This window comes from Rana temporaria, chromosome 2, assembly GCF_905171775.1.
Source record: "Rana temporaria chromosome 2, aRanTem1.1, whole genome shotgun sequence".
NCBI classification, from domain to species: Eukaryota; Metazoa; Chordata; class Amphibia; order Anura; family Ranidae; genus Rana; species Rana temporaria.
Genome location: NC_053490.1, coordinates 212,693,888 through 212,718,319, shown reverse-complemented (window position 1 = coordinate 212,718,319; position 24,432 = coordinate 212,693,888). Strand labels below are relative to the sequence as shown.

The following is a 24,432-nucleotide window of genomic DNA, read 5'->3' as shown; positions in this document are numbered from 1 at the left end:
CATGTGGTATCCCCGTACTCAGGAGAAGCAGCAGAATGTATTTTGGGGTGCAATTCCACATATAACCATGGCATGTATGAGCAATATATCATTTAGTTACAACTTTTTGTAATTTCTTTTTTCTTTTTTTTTTTTTGTCATTATTCAATCACTTGGTACAAAAAAAAAAAATATTCAGTGGGCTCAATATGCCCCTCAGCAGATTCCTTGGGGTGTCTACTTTCCAAAATGGGGTCATTTGGGGGGATTTTGTGCTATTTGGGCATTTTATGGCCTTCAAAACTGTCTTAGGTAGTGAGAAGTGAAATCAAAAATTTGCGCCCTTAGAAATCCTGAAGGCGGTGCTTGATTTTCGGGGCCCCGTACGTGGTTGGGCTCCCAAAAAGTCTCACACATGTGGTATCCCCGTACTCAGGAGAAGCAGGAGAATGTATTTTGGGGTGCAATTCCACATATAACTATGGCATGTGTGAGCAATATATCATTTAGTGACAACTTTTTGTAATTTCTTTTTTTTTTTTTTGTCATTATTCAATCACTTGTTACAAAAAAAAAAAATATTCAATGGACTCAACATGCCTTTCAGCAGGTTCCTTGGGGTGTCTACTTTCCAAAATGGGGTCATTTGGGGGGGTTTTGTACTTCCCTGCTATTTTAGCACCTCAAGAATTGAGATAGGCAGTCATAAAATAAAAGCTATGTAAATTCCAGAAAATGTACCCTAGTTTGTAGATGCTATAACTTTTGCGCAAACCAATAAATATACGCTTATTGGCATTTTTTTTACTAAAGACATGTGGCTGAATACATTTTGGCCAAAATGTATGACTAAAATTGAGTTTGTTCGATTTTTCTTATAACAAAAAGTAGAAAATATCATTTTTTCTCAAAATTTTCGCTCTTTTTCCGTTTATATCGCAAACATTAAAAATCGCAGAGGCAATCAAATACCATCAAAAGAAAGCTCTATTTGTGGGAAAAAAAGGACGCAAATTTTGTTTGGGTACAACATTGTATGGCCGCGCAATTGCCAGTTAAAGCAGCGCAGTGGAAAATTGTAAAAACACCTCTGGTCTTAAGGCTGACAAATGGTCCGGTGGGAAAGTGGTTAAAGGAGAAGTTTGGGGTTTGCAAAAAATCAGCATATATACTCACCTCTATGCTGCAGCATTGATGTGATTCTGCGTTTGTCCCACTTTGGCTCTAAGGCTGAGAACTGAGCAATCACTTGACCACCGCTCACTCAGTTCTTGGTCTTCTCAGAGTGGAGAGCAGGGACTGTCAGTCATTTCTCTCCTCTCCTCCTACAATGTTCAATGGAGTACTGGCCAGGGAATACGGCAGGCGCAGCTGGCTACGGCTTTCAGCTGCATGCTGAGTGGTAAACCCAGCTGTCAGTCTAGCAGCTGGGAGGATCCCAACAAAATTGTCAGGATCTTTCCAGAGCCTGGAGCAGCTCTGCCATGTCAACTAATAGCAGGCTATGGCTGATTCTGCCATATCAGCTGGTTCTACGTCACAGGAGAGTAACCAGGGAAATATGGCCATAAAAGTTTTGTCCCTACTTCCTTTTTTAAAGCAGGAACATAAATACAGGAAAAGTCTTCTGGGAGGCCTAAAGTTCTTTATACTTTTCAAATTACTTCTCCTGCAACGTTAAACACAGGAGTGCCATTGTGGTGTTTAGCCCCTGTGAGTCAGATTCAGGCATTTTTAGGCAGAAGACACAGGTGCAACATCCAGCCTTGCATCCAGCAGCCTGTTACAGTCCATAAGAGGCTGAAAAATGCCACGGCTAAACGCCCAAGTGTGTATGAGGCCTACAGAGTATTTTCTCAATGTTTCAGCATCACCACATTTCTTTAAGCTCCTGCTGTTTAAATATTTTATTCATAGTTTGCTCTGGATTGTACATATTTCTCAAGATACAGGAACAGTAACTGGGCTTCTTTCTTATTCGGTAGGATATAGGCTAAAATCAGTGTTGCTGAGAAAATGTCTGCCTTGGTAAATAACTTTTTCAAAATGAGTGAACCAGGGTGTTGGTCAGCTATCTGCGGGCACAACTATTTAGTACCTGTCATTTTGTGACAGCCTATTCTTTTTCACTCTCGGTCTCAGTTCAGGTCTCCTGGTGGCGCCTGTACGGAATGCTATCCCTCTCCCTGCACGTGTATATTGTGCCCCAGCTTGTTATCATTGCTCTGTGCAGTTTCATTATTTTCAGACAAATGTGTTCCACAATTTCGTTTGCCCAGTGAAGCACAAAATGAATGATTTGGATCTTGTATTAGAACCCAATTGCTTGGTTGCTTTTCAAATTAGGTCCTCGCAATTTCCTAATACCATGAAGACAACTCCAGTGGTTCAGGAATACTTTGAACAATTCTTGTTATTTCAGAATGTTTCCTTGTTTTGCTTTTTTTGCCTGGCAGGTGATAAGATATTGAAGTATCATATTCAGTTTCAAATGGACTTCTTGTTACTAATGTGTGCTATAGCTATTTTGATCCTCTGTAGTTGTCATCATATATACACTCACTGGTCACTTTATTAGGTACACCTTGATAGTACCGGGTTGGACACCTTTTTGCCTTCAGAACTGCCTTAATTCTTTGTGGCATAGATTTAACAGAGATTTTGGTCCATATTGACATGATAGCATCACGCAGTTGCTGTAGATTTGTCAAGTGCACATCCAGGATGCAAATCTCCCATTACACCACATCCCAAGGTGCTCTACTGGATTGAGATCTGGTGACTGTTGAGGCATTTAGAACACAGTGACATTTTTGTTATGTTCAAGAAACCAGTGGTGAGATGATTTGAGCTTTGTGCCATGGTGCATTATCCTGCTGGAAGGAGCCATCAGAAGATGGGTACACTGTAGTCAGGGATGGACTGGCCATAGGGACTACAGGGAGTTTCCCGGTGGGCCGATGGCTCAGTGGGCCGTTTTTTAAAAGAGAGATGCTGCTTGGAGGACTTTTTTTTAACTCCCTGGCAGCGCCCCAGTGTGAAAGCACTCAGGCTTTCACACTGGGACTGCAGCGGAAGCGTTTTTCAGTCGCTTTACAGGCGATATTTTTAGCCCAAAAGCGCCTAAAAAACGCCTCAGTGTAAAAAGGGGTCCTACACTCACCCCCTCTCTTTTACACTCCCTCTCTTTTTCATACACTCACCCCCCTCTCTCACCCACCCTCTCTCACCCCTTTCCCTCAACCCTCCCTCTCTCTCTCACCCTCTCATGATATACAATAATGGATGTAGGGGCCTTTTGGTGGGCGTGATTTTTCGGGGGAGGGGGGGGGGTCAGCATTTTATTGAATTAAAATTAGTCCAATTTTGGTGATTCTGTGCGAATTGTAGCCTCAGTTTCCTGTTCTTAGCTGAAAGGAGGGGCACCCGGTGTGGTCTTCTGCTGCTGTAGCCTTAGTTGTAGCGAGTGTTTTTTTGAGTTACTGTTGCTTTTCTATCCTCTCGAGCCAGTCTGCCCATTCTCCTTTGACCTCTGACATCAACAAGGCATTTTCGTCCGCACAACTGCCACTCACTAAATATTTTCTCTTTTTCGGACCATTATCTGTAAACCCTAGAGATGGTTTTGCCTGAAAATCCCAGTAGATCAGCAGTTTTTTAAATACTCAGCCCGTCTGGCACCAACAACCATGCCACATTCAAAGTCACCTAAATCCCCTGTCTTCCCCATTCTGATGCTCGGTTTGAACTTTAGCAAGTCGTCTTATTAGGTACACCTGTTCAATTGCTTGGTAACACAAATTAGTAATCAGCCAATCACATGGCAGCAACTCAATGCAGTTAGGCATCTAGGGGATACTCTGATGTATGGCTCCCCATGTCTAGATGCCTAACTGCATTGAGTTGCTGCCATGTGATTGGCTGATTACTAATTTGTGTTACCAAGCAATTGAACAGGTGTACCTAATAAAGTGGCCAATGAGTGTACATGTGGTCCCCCCATCACATCAGAGTATCCACTTTGCACTTTCCTCCATCACAGAGTCCTCTCATCACATCAGATTCCATCCTACTGCATAATCCTTACACTAAAGTGTCCATCCATCACATCGGACTACCCCCTTTGTGATGGAAGGACTTTGTGATTGGGGCTCTCTGCAAAGTCCCCCCATCACATAATCCCTCTTGTCACATCACTATTCCCTTTTTACAGAGTCCACTCATCACATCGGAGTTCCCATATAGCAGAGTCCTCTCATCCAGTGTCGGGAAAAGGTCATCCAGCGCCCAGGGCAAAGATGCAAAACTGCGCCCCTCCTTTCCCTTAGGGTTAGGGTCAGGGTGCCCCCCATCCCTGCAATAATCCATTGCGCCAGAGGCAACCGTCCCTCCTGCCAACCCCTTGTCCTGGCCCTGCTTTCATCACATTAGACTCTACCTACCTCAGAGTGCTCTCATCACATTAGAGTCCCCCGAGGCACTCCTCTCATCACATCAGAATCCCTCCCATCACTGAGTGTTCTCATCACATCAGTCTCATTATTACATCAAAGCTCCCTATCACACAGTCCCCTCTTCCCATTTGAGCCCTACCTCACAGCTCCAGCAGCATGGCAGAGGACAGGAGGTGAAGCAGGTCTGGATGGAGATGTACTTTTGTCCGCTCTTAAAAGCTATGGGTGGCTCTGCATAGTGCCTGTACTATATCAGTATCATGCATTGCTATGGTGCAGGCTGATCCAGCCTTGGGCTGTCAGTGGTTATTACCCGTGACCAAGTCTATCTTAGACGAAACGTTGGGAGGCGACGTGCTGACGTCACCGCAATTTGAGGACGCATTAGTTCTGACATGCCGGCCGGCTTTTACTACATGCTGTTTTTATGCTTCATAACTGTAAGTGTGCTACTCGTATTCTTAATAAAATTCCCATACGGTATCACGCTATTGTGAGTTTCTTTCCCATGACCTTCCTGGCTTTCCTGACGAATCTGAGGACATTGGTTGAGACGCTCCATTTCCCTTTGCTGCTTACATCCCCTCTGCTTTAACTGATCCTTAGTGATCAAAGTCTCTGGTAAGGGTCAGTGTGTGTATTGGTGGTGGTTGTCCTTTTGTTCACACTGTCTGTTGCCAGTCACTGGGGGATGCTCTATGTGTATTCAATATCGCACAGATTTACACTATATTAGTTTTATTTTCTCTGGTTGCTTCGCTGGTGGATTGGTGACTCCCTGGAAAATCGCATCAGGAGACAGGCTCTTCCTTCAGCTTATGTGACTCGGCGATTTCTGCTTGACATGATCCGTTAGGATCTTTTTTTCCGGTAAGGGTCAGCAATTTGCAGTGAATGGTGGACCCAGAGCATTAGCATTATTATTGCACCTTTGCGGCATTGTGCCATCACACAGATTTGACACAATTTTGGACTAATCATCTTTTTATATATTTTATTATTTGTCTCACGCATTGGACTATTATCCATATTTATGGTTTTATCACATTTGTATAGATGACCTATGAAGGCATATTCATTTTTTAGCGCACATCCACCTTTTTGTCTATGATATTTATGTTTGTATAACATTTTTGAGCTTGCAGCTTTTATTTTATTTTTTGTGATATTTGGTGAGCGCACTTTTTCCATATTTATATGTCAGTGGTTATTATGGAATTGGTGGCTGACCTGCCCACACCATGCCAACACATGATGCTGTTCAAGGGGCAAACTACGTCCTAAGTTCATGGAACTCCTAGCAACCCTAGCGTAGAAATTCTCATTCTCAGTGCTTCTGCAAAAATAAGCTTTCTTTAAGGCCCCATTCACACATCACGTAGCAGGAATGCACATTCCCTGTTCACTTTTTGTTGTTCATGTTTTTCATGCCTTTTCGACCAAAGAGGCCCATGTACCAGATTTTGGCATTGAGCCAGGCACATTTGGCAAGGCTTGTTTTGTCATGCGACAAACACAGAAAAATCGCAACGCTTTTGGGGTGCTGTTAAGAAGTAATGGCATTGTAATTGTGTTGTGCATTTTGCCATGTTTCTAAAACCGCAAACAGAAACGCACAATTCTGTCCTTGTTTTCAAAGCAGCCAAGTGCGAATGCAGCTGAAAAATCTAACATATGGTGGGCTACAGCTAAAAGCTCCTGCAGCATTGTAGCCTATACAGGTTTATAAAATCTGTTAGTTTAATGGTACAGTAACACCTTGGTTTGAGAGTAACTTGGTTTGAGAGCATTTTGCAAGACAAGCAAATTGTTTTAATAAATTTTGCCTTGATATACAAGCGAATCTTGATATAAGAGTAGCGTCATGTCACAACTGAGTATAAAAAAGATAAGAGGAGCCTCTAAATGTATCAATATGGTTACATTTAATGAAGGTACAACATTTAGCAACTTATTGCTACACTTAGAAGTGCCTCTCTTCTCTTTTATGCCCTGTAAAAAAATGCTTTGATATACAAATGCTTTGGATTACAAGCATGTTTCTGGAACGAATTATGCTAGCAAACCAAGGTTTTACTGTATTTTTAACCAAAATCAATAAGAATGTGTTCAACTGCCTGCCTAAGGCCCCTTTCACATGGGCGGACCATGTCCGCTGACATCCAATCCGCATCGATCCGCTAAAATCAGACTTATGGCGATAAGTTTGCCATCCGTCCTGGCGGAATGGATCGGGTGAGGTCTATCCAATCTCTCCATAGGAATCAGGGGTGCTCGACAGGCCCCTACCCACTCAGTGACCTGTCATCCGCCGGCTCAGTGGAGATCAATGGAGAGATCTCCCACTGAGTTGGTGGACTCCGCTGCAACGGATGGAAGGGGCCTAAAGCTGGCCAAAGAGTATTTGTTTTTGTTTTTTGACCAGCCAGTGGGCTGAATGAAAAAAAAAACAAAAAAAACAATAGATTCCTCCATCCATACAAACAAAGTGGAGAGAGGAATCCTTCCCCGTGCCATTGTATTCTACAGCGGGACTCTCTGCAGTACAAGGATCACTGGGTACAGCCAGCTGTTTGAGAACAATTTTCCAACAACCCTTTTTGGCTGAAGTGGATCTAACGATCAACTTCTGCGGAACAGGAATGGCCACACACAGACCGAAATTCGGCCGGTCCCTGCTGAACCTGCTGAATTTCGGCCATCTATGGCCAGCCTAATTGTTTTGTGGTAGCAATATAGACATTGCATTGTTTTTGTGTTTTCTTGTGTTAGCGTTGCCTGTTAAATCAGGCTTTTATACATGTATGGAAGTCATATAGGTGTAAACAGGTATGATCTTCCATGTGTCATTTACTACATACTATACAGCAACGTTCCCTTGGTTGTCTTCTGAAGATTTACAAATCCCCTCCCATCATTTTAGATATATCGGCTGCTATTTTTAACTGAAAAATAATAAAAAGCAGTATGAATTGTTGTCGACATTTTTGTTTTTGACATTTTGCTTTAAAAGAACATAAAGTACTATTTTAATCAATCTAATTAGGAGTCGTTGTGTAATACATTTAATATGATAACGCTTAGTGATAATACAGTAAGCTGAATAGAGATTCTCAATATATCAAGTCCAAATAAATGAGAAAACAAGCGTTTAATAGCATAATTGTCTGGGCTAAAAATAATTTCCTGGCATTATGTGAAGACAAATATAGCGCTGTCAGATTGTAGCATTTAGCGAAAGGTAATGTTCACAGCAGGAGCGGCTCAAGCAGGCAAACAACAAGTAGGTCTCCCATCATCCTTTCCATAATACAAGACTGCTACAGAATCAGATCCCAACAATGATCTTATTACATACTCTGACCTACTTATTTCTTTTCTTATTTTTCACTTTTATTTTCTACCATGGTAATGGTGTTATTTATTTATTTATTACATGTATTTTTATAGTGCTATCAATTTGCGCAGCGTTTTTTACATTTCACATCAGTCCCTGCCCTCAAGGAGCTTATGACCCCCTCTATTAATGTTTTCCTACTCCTATGGTATTGGGCTCCCCAGACTTAGTTCGTGTTTTCATTCTTCTTCTAAAAATGATGTAAAGTATGACTGTTTTTTTCCCTAACATGGTTTTTACATGAAAGCAACTCTGACTGGATCTTATAAATGGGAACAGTTAACATAGCTGGCTAACTGTAATCTGAAATATTGGGATTTCTTGACATAGGCTTGTGGTCACTGACGTCATCAGTGTACTCAGCAGTTCTGTATTTGTTTGAGTTAAACATTAAAAAAGAGGCAGTGCCAGTGAACTAGTGCAGTTGATCCGCTATGGGTTATTGCACTTTGCATATAGTGATTATCCCCAGCTATAGTTTTTTGCTTTATTACATAATGAATACATTAAAGTAGAACCAAAGGCAATACTTTTTTTTTTCATTTTGGATAGAGTAAGGGGGGGGGGGTGTATAACCCCTATTTGGGGGGGGGGAGATTTCCCTTTACTTCCTGTTCTTTAGCCAAAACAGGAAGTGGGAGAAAATCTCTCCAAAATGAGGAAATCCTGGGGTGTAATCAGGGACACCAGGACTAGTGTCCTCGTTAGAAGATTTCTCCTCCTTTAGGCTTCATGTACACCCTACAAGAAAAACTGAAATGGAAGGCGCACACAAACCTAGTGCATTACCAGAGATAATTTAATAATACATTTTTTTTGTATAAAAGTGGGTACTCACAAAATGCAACTGACAAAAGACCATAAACACAGTGCATGGACATGCACAGAACATGTGGTACAGCTAATGCGTTTCAGGGGCGCTCCCCCTTCCTCATAGCTAGGCTTTGGGATACCATCTAGCTTTGGGATACCATATATACCTTTTACACCACCATTTTATCTGATACCTGTTATGTCACACCTTGGAAGACCTATTAGCGCTGGAAGTGTATTTCATGTACACCCTGCCTACATTTACCACAGGTGCAGGAAAATGCAAAACACGGCAAGATCGCGTTGCGATTTTGCTGCGGTTTTCCACGTTTTCCTATCCTGAACATAATTCTTCATAATTCAGAGAGGAGAGGTTGAATCTCATCTAACCACAGCACTTGTACTCTTGGAAAAGCCTACAGTATGTGTTGTACATTGACACAAAGGCTTTTATGGAGTTGAGTTTAGAGGCTGGGGATGAGCCGAATACCCCTCGGTTCGGTTCGCAGCAGAACATGCGAACAGGCAAAAAATGTGTACGAACACGAAAAATCAAAAGTGCTAATTTTAAAGGTTAATATGCAAGTTATTGTCATAAAAAGTGTTTGGGGACCTAGGTCCTGCTCCGGGGGACATGTATCAATGCAAAAAAACAGTTTTAAAAACTGCCGTTTTTTCAGGAGCAGTGATTTTAATCATGCTTAAAGTTAAACAATAAAAGTGAAATATTCCTTTATATTTCTTACCTAGGGGGTGTCTATACTATACTATATGGGTGACCCCGTCCCCTCTGATGCAACAAGAAACCTGCGTTGCATCAGAGGGGGGCGGGGTCACCCGTACACGTCACTGGGTAACCCCGGCGATTCCCCTTGTGTCTCTTGCTCCGCCCTCAGCTATATAAGAGCTGTCAGGGAAGTCAGGTGATTCTAAGCTTTTTTCCACTAGCATTCTCCCTGTATTTATAACCTAAATCTGGGTTGGGAGGGCCCCGATGATGAATGATTGATGAATGCGCAGTGCATGGAGGGTGTGACTGTGGGCAAGCAGAAGTGGCTACTGCATGTCCTCCATACAAATCCTTTGTAATCTCATTAATTAGATTTGTTTCTGGTCTTTTTATTTAATCATCAGATAGACCTTTAAATACCAATTTCCACACATCCAGTGAAGTGGATTTCATCATCAGATAGTGAAGTATGTTGCACACAGTATGTGCATGTAACTTAGAGCAACCTAAAAGAATAGTTCTTGTCCTGCTTTGATTAAATCAATGTGGCTGATATAGCTTAATGCACTTTGTTGCTTGCACTTTCACTTTTCTAAAAGTTCTATATTGTACCATATGAGTTTACTAAGAAGGTCTACTTTTATTATTTTTTGACAATCCTCCCTCTATATCCCCCCCCCATTTTTTTTTTTTTAATAACGCTTGTGTTTTCTTTGTCTCTGTTCTAGGCAAAGTTGCAATACTGAAAGAAGATCTTCAGAAGTACAACAACAGGGAAACATGGTTCCAAGTTCAACACGTGGATGCTGATTCAGAAGTACAGGTCAGCTACAGCCATAGCCCAGTGAATATAAAATAAAGTATTTCCCATGACACACATAGGTTACTACAATGGCTCCTTAGGTTCTAGTGAGCACGCAGAGCTGATGAAGAGGATCTGTCTCTGGTGCTTGAGTGCTAGTGTTTCTGTATGGTCATGGTTCGCCTCAGAAACCAATCACAACCTTACATGAAGGCTGGTTTCTCACTAGTGCGTATTGGATGGGGGTTCCCCCCACTCAATTCGCACTAGCAGGAGATTGTGACCGGCTCTCTCTGGAGCCGGTTCATATGTCTCTGCAGCGACACCGATGCGATTTGCACAGGAACGTGCGTCTTTTGGTCCGTTTCAGGTCAGAATTCAGCCCTTGAAATCAAACCTGAAACAGTGAACGAGGGCGCACCGGACTCCTGCTGTGAGCCGCTGCATGCTAATATGTGAACCCAGCCTTAAAGAGTAACACCAAAAAATATTCCCCTCTGGGTGATGTATGTACATTGCAAGGAATTTAACAAACTAGTCCTACCATTTACTATTCTAAAGAAATAGTAATTTGTCTGTGTCCATGTACATGTGCAAAGCGAATGTGAATGGGAGTGACTTCATAATCTATCAGCTGCTGCACTTGCATGGTTCTAATAATGAAAGGGCAAGTTGTGAATCCCTTGAAATTATATCTCTCTTTCAGTGTATCTTTCCAAAAATAAAATTTTTGTTGCAGGGGATGTCTAATATCTGACTTGTATCTTAGGGCAGACTTCTGGGAAAATCAGTAAGCCAATCACACAAGCAGGAAATGACATTTCTGGGGGGCGCTCTGTACACCATCTGTGTACAGAATGCTTCCAGGTTGCCATATTGCATTTTACAGGAAATTACAGCTCTGGATATTGAAAAGGAAATGTCATTTTTAATAACCTTCAATTACAATATGACTGGTGTAGCAATTGTATATGCTATATATATATATTTTTTTCATGAAAGTGGAGCTACCCTTTAAAGAATTTCTAAATCCAAGATCAAAAATGAAAATTTTATATTGCAGCTTACTAGTAGTCTTACTAGATATGATGGCTGCATTTTCTTTAATCTCATCTGGTGAGCCTGCCAGTAACACATATCCTGTCATATGGTGGCAAGTTTGTTCTCACTGTACTATGCTACATCTATGGATAAACCGTATTGTTACCCCAGCACAAGAAAAGTACGAGGACTACAGAACACACCCCCTACAGGCTGGATTGATGTGACCTGAGTCTGTTTCTAAGATACTTTTCAAGAGCGCTCTCTTTGGAATATATGTTCCTTGCTAATTTGATTACTACTCTGTCTTTATGGTGATTTACTCACATTGGGTCTGGATAGCTCCTCATTGGGTAGTCAGTCTTTCTTTTTTAAGATTATATGTACAAAACCATTAGCTGTTTATTGACTCTACCGGAATTTCCCACTGAGAAGCAGTGGTTTCACCTTGGCTTACCCATTTGTACCTCTATAGGCAACATGCTATGAATTCCAGTCTATTCTACTGGCTGATATTACTCTTTGAAAGATTAGGAGCGGGTTCCAGTGTATTGATTCTGTCACATTTCTCCTAAAGAAAGATTCCAGAAATGCGTTGAGTCCACACGTAAACTGTAATTAGAAATTTTGCATGTTGTGAACCCCTATGTGCAGAGTAATTTTTAATGCTGTGTAATATATATTTTAATGCTACATAATATAGTTGTTTTTATGATACTCAGTTTCTCTTCTATATGTCCACACAAAGTTGATGACTAAAAATGTTGTTCATAGTTGTACATGATTTGCTAGGATGTGGGCATATAACACACATAGTCTGGGTTTTCCTCTCGCTATAAGACGCTCATAAGACTATACAAAGTTGCAAATAGATTTCCAGAGACATGGGCCTCCATCAGTTTACCATGAGTTTGACACTTTTTTTTTTTAATAAGGAATGTAATCAACTGGTAATCTGCAAGTTTTTTCCAGTATTTGCTCCAGTCTTTTACTATAACCTTAAATCATTACCTGGAGACATTCAAAGAAACGTACCTTAGCCTTTACGCTCTCCCATTTGCAGCCGCCATCTTGCCTTTTGCACAGCACAGAGATGGCGATGCAAAGCTATCACTTACAACCAAGCCGCCAAACCCACCTCAGCCCTTCCTGTGCATATTTTGTGTCTCTTCCCTCTACAAGGAAGTAGGCCTATGTAAGAAGCTAGGAAGAATGGTTAAAGAATAGCGTGGCTGTTAAAGTGGTTGTAAAGTCAGAAGGTTTTTTTAATGCATTCTATGTGTGCAGCAGTCCCCCTCAGCCTCCCTAATACTTACCTGATCCTCAGATCCCCATCTCTGTCCAGCGATGTCCACGAGTGTCTCGGCTGTCCCAGAACTCTTCCTCCTGAAAGGCTGACACACAGCAGGAGCGCCATTGGCTCCCACTGCTGTCAATCAAAGTCAGTCAGCCAATCAGGAAAGACAGGGGGGCCGAGCTGAACCACAGCTCAGTGTCTGATAGCTCGGCTTTGGTGCCCCCATAGCAAGCTGTTTGCTGTTGGGGGACTCAACAGGAGGGAGGGGCCAGGAGCACCGAAGAGGCACCCGAGAAGAGGAGGATCTGGGCTGCTCTGTGCAAATCCAACTGCAACAGAGCAAGTATAACATGTTTGTTATTTTTATAGGGAAAAAAAACGAGACTTTACTATCACTTTAACATTTGGCAAAAAAATATGTACATTTGTACATCAGTAACAGTACTGTTTAGTCTGCTTAGAATGCACACTTTGGGAAAAAAAGAAGCACATTTGAAACAGCAAATTATAAATATTTTCTCAACTCACCTTAAGTTTAACTTACCTTATCCCTTGCTCTGGATTGTGGGCTGGCCCTCTGCATCCTGACATCCTGACTTACAGTAAAAGACTGCTGGTGTCTCGGTCAGGAGTCAGTCTCAGAGATTGCAATAGCAGTAGAGAGACTCCCATTGACCATTTGTATAAGTACACAATCAGTTCACCATGAGGAACAGGGTCTAAGCATTAAAGGGGTTATACACCCTGGTGCATTAAGAGAGTGGGTAACCGCTCAAAGAGAACCAGGTAATCTGATTCCTGTGGTCCGAGCCAAGGATGCAGGCAGTGCAATCAAAATGCAGGTTAGGATGAAGGAAAAAAGCTGGGACAGCCGCACTCCAAAAAGAAGAAGCACTAAGGCATAGTGCGAAACGTCAGCTTTTCTTTTGTTGTGCTGTTTTTTGCTGTGGCATGTATTTTGTGATTTTTAATTAAAGGAGGAGTTTTTTTGGAGTGCGGCTGTCCCAGCCTTTTTACCCTGGTGCATTAAGGTGAAAAAAATCCTCACGAAGACTGGCCCGCCAGCGCACTCCCCCCCCCCCCCGGTTTACTCACCTAAGCCCTTTGTTCCCTCCGTGGAGACACGCTCTTCCTTTCTGCCCGAGGTTCTCGGCTCTGAAATTGGATAGATTGATAGCAGCGCAGCCATTGGCTCAACCTGCTGTCAATCAAATCCAATGGATGTGGGGGTGGGGGGTGAGTCCGGCACTCTGTGTCTATGGATGCAAATGCTGGACTTGGAAGCGTGCCCGTAAGGAAACCACCCGGGAGTACGCTTCTCCCAGGGGATTTACAGATGCGGGGAGGAGCTACGAGCGCCGCAGGGGGACCCCAGAAGATGATGATCAGGGCCACACTGTGCAACGCAAACTGCACAGTGGAGGTAAGTATGATATGTGTGTTATTTAAAAAAAACTGAAGGTTTACATTTCACTTTAACTGGTATTCACCAGACCTCCTGATGGCCGAGATAGGTTTTGCTGTGTGTTAGCACTAGGTCACGGTCCTCAGGATCATCTCACCAGGAAGTGAGCAAACCAGGGTTAAGTAGCAGATATAGCAGGTAGGGATCAAGCAGAAGTGTAGTCAGTAAACAAGTAAAGGGTTGGTAATATATGGTTGCAGGTTGGGATCAAGGGGAAGCATAACTGAGAAACAAGCCAAAGGTTGGTAACAAGTGGTAGTGGAGATAAGGACAGCTGCAGGTATGCAAAGGAGCAAAATTCTAGCTGGAGAGAGCACAATAATCTGGCAAACTGGATGTGCAAAGGCATGGCTTAAATAGAAGGTGCATGGGAGGAGCAAGGAGTTCAAGGTTCACCAGAAACAAAGTACAAGACAAGATTATCTAAGGGTTCAGACAGGATCAGCAAGGAGGGCTCCTGCTGGATGCAGCAAAGGTTGTGAGTTCAGATGCCGGTTGTGACAGCTGGTCCTACATTGTACATGAAGATACTAGGGTGCCGTCAATGGACAGAGGTTCACAGAGACGTTTCTTAGGTGGACCGGTAGCACAGAGAGGAGAAGCCTTCAGGAGTGAAGTACAAGGCAAGTAAAGCATCTTTTAATGGCATCCTGGACAAAAGCAAGCATTTAACCCAATGTAAAGGTAGTTTTCCAATTGCCCCAGAATTTAGCTTTCATAAATATAGAATGTGACATTTTCACAATGTCATTGGTGTCACTGCGAGCTTTACCAGTGTTTATGAGTCCATCTCTGATTGAAGGATACTGAATTCATAAACTCTTTTCCCTTAGGCACCTGTAATGTGGAAATACTGAAGAACATTAAATGTTCTCCCTGGTTGTCTGAAATTACAAGAACACAAATTGTGTTATGGCAAAATGTAATTTTAGACTAGGTCAATGTGACCAGACCGAAAAGATTAAGCTGCAGTCGCCCTTATTTGCACAAATTACTTTAAACAGCGTATAAGCGTATATGCATCGTGTAAGAAATGTTTGATTTCTGTGGATTTCATTCATCCTCTGCTATAGCGGTGAAAAGGTGGTTTCTATAAACAGAGTTGTCATGTCTGTTTCACTTGCCCAATGTCCAACACTGATCCACTGAAAGCCAGGAAAAACAACCAAATATATACGCGATCGGATTTCCGTCGGGCAAAGCCGTGGAATTTTGTGCAAAGGGGCGTTGGCCGTGAACTTGTCCTGCATACAAACGGCAAAACTTTGACGCTAACAAACAGAAACTATGTGGTTTTTCTGCTTTTTAGTGCCACTCTTTGGGCAACTTCTGCTAATGTTTTATGGTTAGCATTGCTTCTGAGCATGCGTGTTTGTACTTTGGATTTTTTCCGAAACGACTTGTGTACACACGATTGGAAAATCCAACAAGACACATTTGTTGTCGCAAAATTTTAAAGCATGCTATCCCACATTTGTTGTCGGAAATTCCGACAACAATTGTCTGATGGAGCATATAAACGGTCGGATTTTCCGACAAAACTCTGCCATCACACAATTCCCGTTGAAAACCCGATCGTGTGTCAGAGGCATTAGATTGACAGCACTGAACCTGAATTATACTGTGTAGAGGATTACAAGAACCTAATGTCATACAGATTCACGTATTTTACTAGATCGATTTAAAAATATATATTTTTTCTGTTAACTCAAAAATATATATATATTTTTTTTATGTGAGCACTGCTTCGCATTGGTTGACCAAAGCTCAGTTCACACAGGTGGTAAAAGAGTGGTAGAAATAGGTGTTTTTTTACTGTCCCCCTAACTGCTAACAAATTAACACAATGGCCGCTCAGGTGACCAAATTTATCCTGGCATGTTGCATTTGGCAGGTGGCGCCACTTGTCAAATGCACTTATTGAAGTCAATGGTACTACCCCGAAATTACATGCCAAGCAACACAATATTTTAATGGAAATTGCCTGTTGGCATTAAAAAATAAAATAAAAAAAGGGCATTCAGGAGGCGGCACCCAAACACATGCAAACCACTGCCCAAATGCCTCTAAAAAGCGATCTATTGCAGATCGTTTTTCAGAGTGCCAGTAAAGTCCACCACCTGTGTAAAAGGGACCTCACTGTTACTCGCTGGAAGGGTTTGCCTTTATTATAACCACCCAGTCACTCTTAATATGATAAAGATAGCATCCCTTTACACAAGAGCACATAAAGGCATCTCATCAAACAGAAAGTCTAGTTTGCAGTTAATGCTTTTAAAGTGGTTTCAAGCTTTGTGCAAAAATGTTGAAGCAGTGAGCCAATCGCATGAGCAGGAGCATTGATTTTTTTGGGGCAAAATGTTTGCATGAACAGGGTAGTGTTGCCCAGAGCTTTTTTTCTCAGAAAATAGGTGCAGGAACTCAACCACGACCCCTTTCAGATTTCACAAACAGTAGAAGGGTCTTAAAGGGGCATTAAGTACCAGGATTGCTTTACACACAGAGGTGGTGTTGCCAAGATTCCAAGAAAGAGAAATGTGTATGTTTGTTTCTTGTAGGATGGGAAAGTCATAACTTGTTTTGGAGTAAAATTCAAAGGTAACTAACGATGTTAATTGTCAAATGTAGCAGAATCAGCACCTTACCCCCACTACTGCCAGCTCCAATGTCCTCCTCTCGCTCTGGTGCTCCAGAGCTGTGTGTGTGTGTGTGTGGGGGGGGGGGTCCCTCGATATCATCACATACAATGCAGGGCAATCAACCAGGTATTGTAAGTGGTGGCGACACGCAAGTAACTGGCCAGGAGCATCTTAGTTAGGAGGCTGTGGGGGACCGGTTACTGGAAAGCATAAGAAGGTATTTCTACTTATTCCCACACCCCTGCATTTAATCCCTGCAGTGCCTACTGCAAGGATTGGGCTTTAATTAATGTATGCTTAAAGGGGTTGTAAAGGTACATTTTTTTTCCTAAATAGCTTCCTTTATCTTAGTGCAGTCCTCCTTCACTTATCTCATCCTTCGATTTTGCTTTTAAATGTCCTTATTTCTTCTGAGAAATCCTCACTTCCTGTTCTTCTGTCTGTAACTCCACACCGTAATGCAAGGCTTTCTTCCTGGTGTGGAGTGTCGTGCTCGCCCCCTCCCTTGGACTACATGAGAGTCAGGACGCCCACTAACACACAGCTCCTTTCTCTATCTGCAACGTAGAGAGCGTCCTGACATTCCTGTATCCCAGGGAAGGGGTCGAACACGACACTCCACACCAGGGGGAAAGCCTTGCATTATTGTGTGGAGTTACAGACAGAAGAACAGGAAGTGAGGATTTCTCAGAAGAAATAAAGACATTTAAAAGCAAAATGGAAGGATGAGATAAGTGAAGGAGGACTGCACTAAGGTGAAGGAAGCTATTTAGGAAAAAAAATTGTACCTTTACAACTCCTTTAAAGGATATCTAAATCCAAAGACAAAAATGTAAGATACATTGCAGCCTACCAGTCCTAAGATTAGGTTAAATTGAATTTTTTGGGGGGGCTTTTTTCCTTTATTTTCACCTTGCAATCCTGGGAACAACACACGTCCTGCCCCTTTCATGCCCACACTATTTTCATCACTATATCTACGGATGCAACCGTGGTTGTCACACAGGCTGGACTTCAAACATATTAGCATTGCTTCCAACTGTCCCTGATTTCAAGGGACTATACCTTATTTGGAGCAATGTCCCTCTGTCCCTCTTTCCTCCTCATCTGTCCCTCATTTTTGTCTGATCTACATAATTGTATATAAAATGCGCTATTTATCTTTCAAAAAGTGTTTTCCAGCGCTAAACCTTTCATCCAATTTCTAAATTGCAGTATTTGTAAATTTTAAAAGCCAATATAAAAGAATAGTAGTGGTAAAAAAAAGGCATTTGTGGGTTTAACTAATATTTTTTTTGGTATCAAGCCTCGTACACATGACCGGAAAACTGCCAGGAGAGCATTTGGCCGGGAATCTCGGCCGTGTGTATGCTCCCTAGCAGTTTTCCCGACAGGAAAACAGCCGGGAATCCTGACGGGGAAAATAGAGAACCCTGCTCTCTATTTTCTCATCGGGATTCCCGGCAGAGTGTTTCCTGCAGAGAAAACCGGTCGTCTGTATGCTTACCTGTCCGAAGGTAAACCCGCGCATTCTCGATAAGCCTTCGACGCATGCGCAATAGCATACAAGGCATAGTGTAGGGTGTAGCAAGATGGCGGCGACGGCATCGAATGTGACGAGCGCCGGCTCTTCGTAGTCGATGACGTCACCGCGTTCTTGCCATTTGAATGGCCGCCTGTACGCACGGAATGCCAGGAATTCCGTCAGGAAAACCAAAGTTTTTTTCCTGACGGGATTCCCGGCCGTGTGTACAGGGCTTAATTCTCCTTTAAGGGGGCGTGAGTCTTATGCCAACATACTTTTGCTAATAGATCTCCCTCGTTCCCATCTCAAAATGTTGGGAGGTAGGATGCCCACAGAAAGTGACCACTACACTGCATTTCTGGCGAGATCAACAGTTATTTCTGTACTTGCTAAAAATGTTCTTGGCCTTAGAAAAGGGAAAAACAATGTAGCCACCACATCTAAGGACTGGTACACTGCAATCTATTACATATTTGTTTTTGGATTTAACTATAGTGTTGTGATGTGGCGAGCAGCCTTTTTAGCCATCTGTTGCTAGCTGAGCATACTGGGTAATGCAGAAGAGCGACAGCTGTGTTGAAAAGGAATCAGCTACAGAAAACTCCATAAGCATGCTCTGAAAGTTGCAGGATGGCAAGAAACTGGAGTGCTGGAAAAGGTTGATGTATATGTCAGAGACATGTAAAATGTCAATCCTGCACCAGGAGATTGATTACTATTGCAGGCTTCTGAAAGACGGTATCCTACAGTAAATGGCATTGTAAGCTGCTATTTTTATTTTTAACAATAATAAAAAAAAAACTATTACAAGTCTGATCAGTGCTCCATCCTAGATATTGAATCCCTCTCCTTTATTGAAGAGACACTAAACATCCATCCATTGATATAGCTCTGATAGGCCAAAAGGAACTCATTTTTTATAGTGATAATGTTTTTGAATCTGACCGGTTCACAAATGTGGCCTGACCGCTCCATGATACTTGTGATCATGCAGAAGTTATAGAATAGTGAGCTTTTGTTTTGTTTTGCTTGTGGGAATGCTGTTCCTTCCTGCGTTCACTTCTCTTTCATGTTGCAGCCAATATTGATAAGCGCTGAGTAATGAAGAACCGCGTGGTGTCTGCTTTTTTATATCAGACTTTCAGTTATGGCCGTTGGTGCCTGGAAGTTTTCCAGTTTCACTTCACACTCCCCTCTTGCAAGTGTGGTTGCTTGAATGATTATGTAAAAAAAAGAAAAAAAAGAAGATAGCACCTTTATGTAAACATAAAATAATACACACCACGGGCTTACTTCCATTATATTTTAGAAATATTCAGTAAACCCACTGAGCAGTTCCTGCAAAAGGCAGAGAAAAAAATCCCTTATTGGTTAGACCCCTGGTGCCTAACCTGCAGCCCTTTAATCTGTGGCGTACAGTAGTCTGTATTTTGATGCTGAAAGGGATATTTAAAGCGGTTGTATCCTCTGCTTGGTGATTTCTACCTACAGGTAAGCCTATAATAAGGCTTACCTGTAGGTAAAATAAATATCTCCTAAACCTGGCGGAAATTAAGAGCTCCTTGCCGGAACGGAGTACTCCTGCGCATGCCGTGACTTCATCGAGGCTCCTGCCACTCACTGCGCCTGAGCAGCGAACCCGGAATAAAAACGCAGAGGGAACATGTCAGCTCTTTACATGCACCAATAGAAATACAAAATCTTATGTCGGCACAAATGGGCAGCTGAAATCTTTTGATGAACTGAAATCTCTACATAAGTTGCCAAATACCCATTTTTTTCAGTATATACATTTGAGACACGCATACCAAACACAGTTTAAACAAGTAAGGGCACTGGGCCATATTCTCAAAGAATTACGCCGGCGTATCAGCAGATACGCCAACGTAAGTCCGATTCTAAGGCCGTCCTATGTTTAAGTGTATTCTCAAACTGAGATACACTTAAACATGCCTAAGATACGACGGCCAGCGCCGTTGTATCTTAGGCTGCAATATCTACGCTGACCGCTAGGTGGCGTTTCCTTTGCGGTCAGCGTAGAATATGCAAATGACTAGTCACGCCGATTCTCTAACGTACGCTTGCCCGTCGTAGTGATTTTACGGTGTTTCCGTAAGCGATACACGGCGTAAAGATGAACATGCCCCCTAGGTGGCGTACTCAATGTTAAGTATGGCCGTCGTTCCCGCGTCGAAATTTGAAAATTTAACGTCGTTTGCGTAAGTCGTCCGTGAATGGCGCTGGACGCCATTTACGTTACCGTCAAAACAAATGACATCCGTGAGACGTCATTTAGCGCAATGCACGTCGGGTAATTTACCCGACGGAGCATGCGCATTACGATCGGCGCGGGAGCGTGCCTAATTTAAATGATCCACGCCCCCTACCAGGATCATTTGAATTAGGAGTGCTTGCGCGGGTGGACTTTACGCTACGCCACCGCAAGTTTACAGGTAAGTGGTTTGGGAATCAGGCACTTGCCAGTTAAACTTGCGGCGGAGTAATGTAAAGGACATACGTTACGCCGCCGGAGATCTATAAGAATATGGCCCTTTGTTCTTAGTTTCTGCTCTTAAATCCTTACTAAGGGAGGATGATCTTCAAAAGCCCCTATCTACTATTTCTGAGTTCATTTTCCTTGAGACTGTTCGGCTTATGAGTGTGTGTGTAGAGCTAAGTGGGAGTCGGTGGTCCCTGATTTGGACTGGGAGGATGTCTGGGTTGCACCCTTTACCAGACTAATCACGGCCCGTGATCAACTGATCCACTACAGATTTTTGCATTGTATATACATGACCCTGGCGAAGATAGCTAGAATTTTTGGTTCAGTCAACTCTTCTTGCTGGCATTGTTCTGCAAGGGGGGCTGACTGTATGCAAATCTTCTGGGAATTTCCTTTTATACAGAAATACTCAAAGGATGTTTTGATGTGTATACAGTAGGGGACAACTATCTCTCTAAGGCCCCGTACACACGGTCGGACCGAACCGATGAGAATGAACCGAAGTTCATTTTCATCGGACCAAACCGACCGTGTGTATAGGCTATCGGTCTGTTTTTCTTCGGTCCAAATTTTTAAAACATGCTTCAAAACCGAACCGATGGACCGCTGCCCGATCGGACCAAACCAATGGTTAGTACAAAAAAACATTGGTTCAAAACCTGCGCATGCTCAGAATCAAGTCGACGCATGCTTGGAAGCATTGAACTTTGTTTTATTCAGCACGTCGTGTGTTTGACGTCACCGCGTTGTGACCCGATCGGATTTTGGACTGACGGTGTGTACACATATCAGGCCGTACGGCCACTTCAGAGGTGAACCGATAAAAACGGTCCGTTGGACCATTCTCAACGGTTTTGTCCGACCGTGTGTACGGGGCCTTAGTCCTTCTACAAGGCACTGCCTGCTCGGACTGGTGGATGATCTGGCCCCCACTACAGCAATACAGACCTTACTTACTTTATAATTTATAATTACTTTATAATTTTTTCATGCTAAGAAACGGAAGTTCAGGGAAGGCAGCGCTGAGAAAGCAGGAGCTAACTGTATTGAAAGTTGTTAGCTGCAAGTGCTAGGGTAAGAAGTTTAACAAATAGTTTAGTGGATGGCATGGGCGTCTGCTCCATAGGGCAAGGGGGGGGCAAATGACCCCCCCTCGAAAATCAAGAAGGTGTTGAAGAGTCTCGCGGCCGTGGGCTGTCTGAGCAGTCCCGGGCCGAATGTCAAACAGGCACAGCGAGCAGAGTGAAGCCGCCTCCCCCTCCAATGTTTATGTGTACACAGGGGGAGGGAACCTGCTGCCTGTGCCGTGCTGATGGCTGATCTGAAGTACTGAATGGGATGGGGGAGGGGGGTCCTTCTGTGCTGAAGGGGGGGGGTTGTGCTGTATGGGGGGTCCATCTGTGCGGAATTGGGGGGTCTATGCTGAAGGGGGGTTCATCTGTGCTGAATGGAGGGGTTTGTGCATAATGGGGGATCCATCTGTACTGAATGGTGGGGTCTGTGCAGAATGGGGGGGTCTGTACATTCTCTAGGCTATATTTATATGGGCATTGAGTGAAGCTGAATTATCTCAAGAGCTATTTCACACTGCCAGCTGGCCGCGTTATCGTTAAAGCGCCGCTAAAAAGCAGCATTTTACCATCGTTTAGCTGCGCTATTCGGCTGTTAGCAGGCACTTTTAACCCCGCTAGCTTTTGAAGAGAGGGTTAAATGCGACTGTATCGCCGCTGCCAAAGTGCCCCCCCTGAAAAAAATTCAGTGGATGCCCATGGTGGATGGTGTTTATTTTTTTGTGTTCCATGTGTTAAGCTATAAAAAATGTTGAGGGTTTAATATTACTTTAAAGGCGGAAAGGACAAATAATCTTTAGACTGGCATCTTAGTAGTTAAATCGTTTGGGTTATTCATATGTATATATCACACTATCTTACTTTTTTCTGTGCTGTCCATTCCTTTTCTTTATTTTCTTTACTGAACTAAAAATAGATTATGCTGATGCAAATTGTGGCACATGTGGGTGTAAGGAGCACAAATGTGTAAGTATTAAAGTATATCTAAAATAAAATAAAATAAAATAAAATAATGCAGTGTCTGTCACTCCCTGTTACCTTAACCTCCCTGGCGGTATGATTACCACATTTATCTTCGTATAGCTCGCCCCGGTGTATAGCGCGCACCCCCAACCTGGAAGGGAAATTTCCTGAAAAAAAGAAAATACTTACAGTTTGAATGCCCCGCGTCCATTGGCGGCCTTGTCCGGTCCGGCGTCCGTCTGCGGCCCTGGTGGTGTCCTCCCCGCTTCTCCCGCGCTGTTTCTGAGTCGATCCCCGCTTCCCGCGCTGTGTTTGAACGCCGCCGCCGACATATACCGAGCACAGTACGCTCGGCCACGCTCGGCTCCGTTCGCATAAAGGCTAGGAGGCGGCACAGGGCGTGACCGCGAGGGGAGCCAAGCCTGGTCGAGTGTACCCGAGTGTACTGCGCTCGGTATATGTCGGCGGCGGCGTTCAAACACAGTGCGGGGATCGGCGTATATCGCGCACCCACGATTTCCCCCTTATTTTAAGGGGAAAAAAGTGCCCGGTATACACAGATAAATACGGTATATCAGATTTTTGATGCTCAAAGCGGTACAATTGTTTCTCATAGAAATTTTGCGTTTTATATTGTAGGCCTGTAATTCTTAGGAATAACTGACTTAAATCTGTCCAAACAAGAGTCTAGTAGACATCCTGGGTATGATAAAGTTTGAAACACAAAATCATAAATTATAATATAATAAATAACTATAAATAATTATAACAAATAATAATATAATAATAATAAAAATGATTCAATAATGTGATCAAATCAAAAACACTGAAATTTGCTCAGTACAACCGTTTGAAGAAGGACAAGTATTCAAAAAGGGCAAGAATCTCTGGTCTGTGCTTAGAGCATGGGTCTTCAAACTACGGCCCTCCAGTTGTTCAGGAACTACAATTCCCATCATGCCCAGTCATGTCTGTGAATGTCAGAGTTTTGCAATGCCTCATGGGATGTGTAGTTCAGCAACAGCTGGGGGGCCATAGTTTGAGGATCCCTGGCTTAGAGGCTGCATATAAACACTGGTTTCCTAGGAAACGCTGAGGTGAATTATAACTCCTCACACACAGCTGTGAGGTGAATTCTAGCTCCTCCCACACAATGCTGAGGGGATTTGGCTCAGTTTTTTTTGGCTCTGCGTAACTTCTGCGTAACTTCTGCATACTAGCATACTCTGCATATAGCAACCATCTATAGCAACCAGTCCATAGAAACCTTCAATAGCAACCAGTCCATAGCAATCAGTCTATAGCAACCAGTCCATAGCAACCCTCCATAGCAACCAGTCCATAGCAACCAGTCCATAGCAACCCTCCATAGCAACCAGTCCATAGCAACCCTCCATAGCAACGGGTCCATAGCAAGCCGTCCATAAAACCATCCAAAGCAACCAGTCCATAGCAGCCAGTCCATAGCCAGTGCATAGTAACCATCCATAGCAACCAGCCCATAGCAACCAGTCCATAGCAACCCTCCATAGCAACCATCCAAAGCAACCAGTCCATAGCAACCAGTCCATAGCAACCATCCAAAGCAACCAGTCCATAGCAACCAGTCCATAGCAACCCTCCATAGTAACCAGTCCATAGCAACCCGTCCATAGCAACCAGTCCATAGCAACCCTCCATAGCAACCAGTCCATAGCAACCAGTTCATAGCAACCATCCATAGAAACCAGTCCATAGCAACCAGTCCATAGCAA

General features: G+C 43.1%; 1 protein-coding gene across 2 annotated transcripts in view; it reads left to right on the top strand.

Moving 5' to 3' along the window:
- Nucleotides 1-24,432, top strand: part of RASA3 (RAS p21 protein activator 3) — a 335,356-nt gene that overhangs the window by 159,842 nt on the left and 151,082 nt on the right. For both annotated transcript variants that reach the window (XM_040336372.1, XM_040336371.1), the window contains exon 4: nucleotides 10,102-10,196. In XM_040336372.1, the coding sequence (XP_040192306.1) occupies nucleotides 10,102-10,196 (95 nt within the window). The remainder of the gene's footprint in view (nucleotides 1-10,101; nucleotides 10,197-24,432) is intronic.